Below are 7,500 nucleotides of genomic sequence, written 5' to 3' on the forward strand. Positions count from 1 at the left end.
TATGCACAAAATACAGTGTAATGCATTATTATCAACTGGTATTGGTTTTCCAACTTGTTACCGGAACGTGGTCAACTCGGGTGTGACATCATTCCCAGCGTTGAGTTCTGACTTCCGAGGAAAATGGAACGCGCCATAACGACTCACATGTGCCTCCCCACAACCCTCAACACCTCCCCCCTCTACCTCCGTCACCCGCCTGTCTTGTTTCCAGCAGCCAGGTGAAAAGACAGCTTGAGAGGGACTGCGCCAGATTAAAGTTGCAGATCCGGATGGTATCAGCCCCAGGGTCCTGAAGGCCTACATGGACCAGCTGTGCGGTATTCTACCGCACCTCTTCAACCTTAGCCTGAGCCAGGAGAAGGCTCCAGTGGTGTGGAAGACATCCTGTCTTGAACTTGTACCAAACAAGTCTACTCCATCTGCCCTCAATGACTATGGACCGGTTGCCTTAACATCCTACATCATGAAAGTCCTGGAGAGGCTGGTTTTGACTCACCTCAGACCTCAGGTGACCACCTCTCTGGACCCACTGCAGTTTGCCTAGCGCCCCAAGGTTGGAGATGAGGACAACATCATCTACCTGCTTCAGCGAGCCCACTCTCACCTGGACAAAGCTGGTAGCACTGTGAGGATCATGTTCTTTGATTTCTCAAGTGCCTTTGACGCAGAGGGAGCTGTACTCTTAACAGAACTGTACCATTCCTATTCACCCCGTACAGACTTCCAATACAACTCGAAAGTCCTGTCATCTGCAGGTATTTTCAGATGACTCGTCGTGGGGTGTGTCAGTGGTGGACAGGAGACTGAGTACTGGGAACAACCATCTCCTCTTAAATGTGGCCAAGATGGTTGTGGATTTTAGATTGTGGTTTTTGAGGGAAGGATGTTGCACAAACGGCTCAGGATAAAGCCTGATGTTGAGGGAGAAGGATAAAGCCTGATGTTGACCTACTGGTCAGACAGCAGGGTGTTTTCAATTGGAGGCTCCCTCAACTCTGCTGTAATAAGACCCGCTACAGGATGTCATTTCTGCCCGCTGCCATTCCTGCAATATGTAATGACTCCCCTCTGTGCCAGGAGAGGAGGCTTATCCTCTGCATGATGCACATTCAACATTTTATTTGCACAGTTAGAGCAGTTATTTTATCTAGAAGTATAGCAGTTTATAAATATATATTTGTTTACACTGTGTTTTCTACCTACCTTTTGTACCTGTGTTTTATATTTAGAGAGGTCATCCGCGTCCATAGTGTGTGAAAATGCTGTTGTCATTTTAAAATCACATTTCTTGCATAACCTATGCTGCAAGTTGTAGCTCACAACTAAACAAGATTATTATCAACACAATGACACTACAAGATGAGATAAATCCTATAAATAATTTATTTTTCAGTAAAATGTGGTTTGGGCGATCAGAATTTCCTCAGTGAAGTGAACCAACCTTGCTTAAGGTTGCTAGCATTCAGCATTCATTTATATCAAACAAACTCAGAAAAGTTTTTGATGTTTCCAATAGATTGGGCCTACTTCCTCCTCGTAGAAGTAGAACAAACTGGCTTACAACCATGATGCATCTGACAATCCAAAATTGAATTTCTGTTTACTGTCGCTGAGGGCGTGGTGGAGGCTCTGGAAGGCGCGGCTCCAGCCTGAAGCTTCACAGAGAACTAGAGGTGGATAAAGCTCGGGCCGCGTTGTCATCGTTTTTCAAAAGCTCACGCATCGACGTAAGGGTTGCGTTTTCAAAAGTCTCCGCTTTGAAACCATTTTCAAAAATATGCGTTTTCAGGGCCCGAAAATGCAGTTATGATGTGAACGAAAGGCCAAAACGCAACAAAACGTCTGTGTTCGCAAAAACTCTGTTTTTACTCTATCCGAGTGGACGCCACCTGGGAATCAAGTCAGTCTGTTTCCTCTTGTTGACCCCTATTACATGAGGCTTAAGAGACAAACTGTTGTGTAATTTCTCAGGGAGCACAGGGACTTACCCTCAGGCAGAGAAGGAGCGAGTGAGAGACGGACAGAGAGAGAGAGAGAGAGAGAGAGGGAAGCTAAGAGAGAGAAAACCAAGCTAACAGACAGAGCGAGAGAGAGAGAGAGAGAGGAAGGAAGGAAGGGTAGATGCTGTGCCTTCATCAACCTGCATGTTTTGGCGTCCAATGGTTCCAGGCCTAAACCCCTGTCTTGGTGAGTTGGACATGTGATGTGGGGAAGAAGCAGGAGAGGGTCTCTCTACATTTGTGAGTCTGAAGCGAGGATAGAGGGATGTGATCCGATGTTTGGTCGGGTCATTGATGCGCCTCCTTGCATCAAAGAGAGATGGGGTATGTGTGTGTGTGTGGTAGGGTGGGGTGGGGGCATTTGTTAGAGCAGCAGCTGAGATGTGAATATAGGCCACAGCCAACTTTATGCACCCCCACCCCAGCCAGACGCATGAATAATTGAGAGAGGTTTTCCCCTGTGCCCTGGCTGTAGAGGACCCACAGTCAAATCCAAGACGCAGTCTCTCTTTTTATTCCTTTTTCCCCTCCCTTTCTCCTCTCTGTTTCTCTCCCTCTCTGACTTCCCCCTTTCTTTGCCTTCTCTTTCTCTCCCCCGCTCTCTCTCGCTCTCTCTCTCTATCCAATTCCCCCCCCCTCTGTCTATCCTCTTTGATGATTCTCTGCTCTCAAAGCGAGCTGCTTTAAGACAGATAAGGCTGGAGAAGGAAGACGATTGGTTCCAATGCTGCCAGAGACGCCTTGTTGTGCTTTGTGGACTAAAAGCTTGGGAGGGATTGACGTCACTTGTTTGGTCTCCGGCAGGGCGGGCAGGAAAAAGTCCCAAAGTTACCCCCCCAACTCTCCCAAGTTTTTGACCCCCAGTCTGGACTGAACACTCAATACAGTTGAGTTTGATGGCAAGGACCTGTGCGATGATTTCATCTCACGTCTGGTTTGCGTTAGTGGGCTGGTGGGCTGGTCCACAGTCAAAAGTCCCATATGACCGTCAGCTTCGCTTTTACCTCCGATCCTGCCTCGTCTCTGTGTTAAGATTACACCCAATGATGGTGTACTAGACACACTTATGTTGCAGCATGAAAATACAGTGGTTTGACACACTGATATTACCATAATTGAGACTGAAGATTCGTTGTCGGTCACTCTTTATTTCTTTCCTTGTTTCTCTAATTTTCATCTTTCAGCCTCTCATTCTTTCTTCTCAGTTTTTCTTCAGTAATTTTTTTCCTTGGAAGCAAGGCTGTCTGGTTTGCTTCTCCATTCTCCCTTCTTTCTTCTTTTTCTCTCTCTCTCTCTCCCTCAGCTGTAGGGCAGAACTGTGTTTTTGAAAGAGGCCCCACCCCTCTTGCTCTGATTGGTTGCTATCCTCTGGCTGGGGCGGGGCCTGGGAGTCTGCCGTCCCTTGACTGTGCGAGGCATTACACAAACACTCACACGCGCAGGCTCGAACACATCTCTGTAGACATACACATACACAGACCTGAACGTTCTCTTACTCACACACTCGCACACACACACACACACACACACACAGAGGGAGTCACTGGCAGCTCCTGTCAGTGGACTGAAGCTGTTTAAAGCTGTTTCCTGCGGAGATCAGTGCAAGGTTTAACTCCGCAAAGCTGCTGTTGAGGTCACAAACAGGAGGATCAGGGAAGAGAAAGTGAAGGAGGACAGAAGAGGGAGAAAAAGAAGACAGGAGAAGAGGAAAAGCAAACTTAAGTTTTCACTTTGGGGGTCACGGATTCCTCCATTCTTTACTTTCTTTCTTCTCCTGGAGAGGAGAATTATTCGCGTGTCACTCCTTTCAAGGGACGAGAGAGGTAGAGAGAAAACGAGCGCGCGAGAGAGAGAGAGAGAGTTCACATGACATAATCAGAGTGAATGGGTTGCCATGGTAACTGACACCGGCAGGCTGACCCTGGAGAAGTGGATGTTGAATGGGGAGAGAGACGCCGCGGAGAGCCACAGAGAGTAACGGGGGAGCCGGCGGAGAGAGGGAGCGAGGAGGCAGTAGCACAGAAGAGAGGAGGCAGCAGCGGGAGCAGGAGCAGGAGCAGCAGGAGGTGGAGGTGGGGGAGGAGAGCACAGCTCTAGAATGGAGGACGGCTTTTCCAGCTACAGCAGCCTCTATGACACCTCCTCGCTGCTGCAGTTCTGTAACGGTAAAAGCGCCTAATCCCCTTTCCCTGTTCACGGTGTGTGTGTGTGTGTGTGTGTGTGAGTGTGCGTGTGTGTGTGCACGCACCTCTCTTTGAGGTTGTTGTCAGACACAATTTAAACTGTAGTCTCATCTCAGCTTGAATCTACACTCACAGAACATCAAAGAAGTTGTAGTGGTTGACGCTGTCAGTGAGAGTTAAGATGTTGTGCCGCTGTTGTGATCTACCTTTTTAAGATCCTGTAGGTCTGGAGATGAGACAAAGTTTCTGAATAGTCTTTTCTATTGCATGGATAGAGAGAGCGATAGAGAGAGAGAGAGAGAGAGAGAGAGAGAGAGGGGAAGGAAGACAGAGAGACAGAGAGAGATATTCCTGTAATCTATTTGAAGGAAGCAAGGTTGCCTTAGTAGAATTGTTCTTTTCTATCCTGTAGCCTACTTTGCCACTGTTTCACTTCAAATGATTTCCTTCAGATGAACACACACACACACACTCCTCCTTATCATTCCAGGTCATTCTGCCAGCATTTTCCTCATACGTAGAATCATACATATGTGTTATCTTGTACCGAGAGGACTCTGACCTGTATTGCCCACACAATATGCCCCTAAAGAAGAAGAGAGTCGGTTATAATTTGGCATTTCAAAAGGACAGTCATGAACCTGCATGATTCATGTGCTGTGAACATTCAAAGAAGTATTGCAGCAAAAAATCTGGGTCAAATATTACAGGCGCATTGCACAAAACCCCCTCTCTCCCTCTCTCTCTCCACATTGTCATCTAGTGGGAACAAACCCAAGGCATGAGCAGCGAACGAGAGAGAGAGAGAGGGAGAGATAGAAAGCGTGAAAGAGAGATAGAGAGAGGTTGAGAGAGAGAGAGAATGTTAGTATGTGTTGGTGTGATTGTCTCGTGTTCACTCCAAGGGCGTTGTTTTATCATATTGTTTGTCTCTATGCCTTGTTTCCTGACATGTAGATAGCGATCAGTGTGCACTGCAAATCAGTGAGAGAGAGAGAGAGAAAGAGAGAAAGACAGAGAGAGAGAAAAGAGGGGAAGAGAAAGAGAGAAATAGAGTGTGTGGGGGGAGGGTGGCTGATAGGGCTTCCCTCACTAAAAGATGAGTGTCATCACCCTTCTGTCACACCCCGTTAGCCGTCCGCATCAAGGGGACCTGGAATGAGTCCGCATCACGTCACGTCACACGCTCACAGACCCTCACTCGCACTCAGGGCCAAACGCTAAAACACAGCGCCGCGCTCACCTCTCTCTTTCTCTCTGTCTCTTTCTCTCTGTCTCTTTCTCTCTGTCTCTCTCTCTCTGTCTCTTTCTCTCTGTCTCTTTCTCTCTGTCTCTCTCTCTCTCTGTCTCTCTCTCTCTGTCTCTTTCTCTCTGTCTCTTTCTCTCTCTCTCTCTGTCTCTTTCTCTCTGTCTCTCTCTCTCTGTCTCTTTCTCTCTTTCTTTCTCTCTGTCTCTCTTTCTCTCTGTCTCTCTTTCCTCTCCCCTCCTCTTCTGCTCTGTGGGGCGTGTACTGTGGGCTCTGCCTTCAGTGGATGGGGCCCTGGGCAGAACACGGTGAGCTGGACTGACAGAGGGACTGTCATTCATTTGCTCATTCTTTTGGGTCGTCTTGGTGCTGCTGACCTTTTAGGTTTTTTTTTTTTAGAGACCAGTCCTGTCTTGCCTGTTCAGACGCTGACATTTCAGTCTTGCCATCAGGTTTACCTGACAAACAGGTAGATAACCGGTTCGAACGCATCTTTTTGGAACAGGTTTTGTGATCAGGCCCCGACGTGGATGACCTATGCAGTGCACTTGTAATCCTGTTAAGGGACACATTTACTTTGACATTATAAATCGTCCCCTCTCTAGACTTGTTCTCCTCTGTCTTGACTGTGTATTCAATTATTCTATTAAATTCTAATTCTTCATTTCTGACTCCTCAGTGGTGAGTCATATTAAAGTATTTGCCATTTAGTCACACGCTGGTAATGGTTTAAGACGTGAGCCCTAAAAGCACGGGGCTCGACCGTTAAACCAGCACTTGGTGTGATGAGGGCCATGATGAACTCCTCAGGCCAACTCATAAAGCCTGAACAAGTCCTCCAGCTGGCTGCCTGACAGGCCTGTTCCATGAGGTGTGTGTGTGTGTGTGTGTGTGTGTGTGTGTGTGTGTGTGTGTGTGTGTGTGTGTGTGAGGGAGAGAGAGAGAGAGAGAAAGAAGGAAGTGGAGGAGAGAGAGAGAGGGAGATGGGGGGAAAGAGATTTAGGTGTCAGAGAGAGAGGATTTGAGAGGGCAAGAGAGACAGAAAGAGAGATAGAGAGAGAAACAGAGAGAGAGAGAGGGGGAAGAGAGATAGAGAGGGTAGACTGGGAAAGCCTGGCGATATTGTCTGTCTGTCGTTTCTCCAGACTGTTATGGTTTTTATGAGGGAGAGAATGAGGAGCGCGTGGAGATGTTCATTTTACTGGTCGTGTCTGTCTCTCTCCCACTGTGTCTCTCTCTCCCACTGGTCGTGTCTGTCTCTCTCCCACTGTATCTCAGGGGCTTTACGCCCATCACACTGCCTGTCCATACTGTGACAGGACCACTCCCTCTCTCCCTAATCTCTCCCCCTCTCTCTCTGTTTCTCTCTGTTTCTTCTTTCCTGTGCCTCTTTCTCTCCTCCCATCAGTCTTATTCTCTCTCTCTCTCATTCGCTTTTCTTTCTATCTCACTCTTTCTCCTTCCTCCTGACTCTCTCTCTCCATCTCTCCATCTCGCTTTCTCCCACTCTCAGTTAATCTAATTTGGTAATCTTTATATCACTCTCCCTGTCTGTAGTGTGACAGACCCTTTTTCCATTTGTCTGTCTCTCTTCTTTTCCTCCTTCCTTCCTTCCTTTCTTTTCTCTCTCTCCCTCCACCTCTTCATCTTTCCACTTTAAAATTTGGCCTCATGCTTGGAAGGAGTGGCCCATTGTCTTCCAGCGCCGACGCTAATAGGAGGCAGCAAGAGCTGTGTGTGTAGAGCTGTGTGTGTAAAAGGCTGTGTGTGTAGTGCTGTGTGTGTAAAAGGCTGTGTGTGTAGTGCTGTGTGTGTAGTGCTGTGTGTGTGTGTGTGTGTGTGTAGTGCTGTGTGTGTGTGTGTGTGTGTGTAGTGCTGTGTGTGTGTGTGTGTGTGTGTGTGTGTGTAGTGCTGTGGGTGGGTAGGAGGGTCCTGGGTGAGGTCATCCAGTGGTCTGCCGAGCCAGCTGACAGGCCCAGCGCGCCGAGTGAAGTCATTCGTCCTTAAACGCTTCATGTGCCTCTGATCCAGCCAGCCGCACTAATGGCAGGAGACTGGGTCAGCAATC

The 7,500-nt window shown here is 47.9% G+C and overlaps 1 protein-coding gene across 8 annotated transcripts in view; it reads left to right on the forward strand.

Moving 5' to 3' along the window:
- eml1 (EMAP like 1) overlaps positions 1-7,500 on the forward strand; it is a 67,232-nt gene that overhangs the window by 14,039 nt on the left and 45,693 nt on the right. The window contains exon 1 of one of the 8 annotated variants that reach the window (XM_031580329.2): positions 3,285-4,168. The exons of 6 other annotated variants lie outside the window; for them this stretch is intronic. In XM_031580329.2, the coding sequence (XP_031436189.1) occupies positions 4,102-4,168 (67 nt within the window). In that variant the 5' untranslated portion in view covers positions 3,285-4,101. Of the gene's footprint in view, positions 1-3,284; positions 4,169-7,500 lie in introns of those variants that run through there. One more of the 8 variants, XM_031580332.2, reaches the window with a different exon arrangement.

This window comes from Clupea harengus, chromosome 14 (assembly GCF_900700415.2).
Source record: "Clupea harengus chromosome 14, Ch_v2.0.2, whole genome shotgun sequence".
Lineage (NCBI taxonomy): Eukaryota > Metazoa > Chordata > Actinopteri > Clupeiformes > Clupeidae > Clupea > Clupea harengus.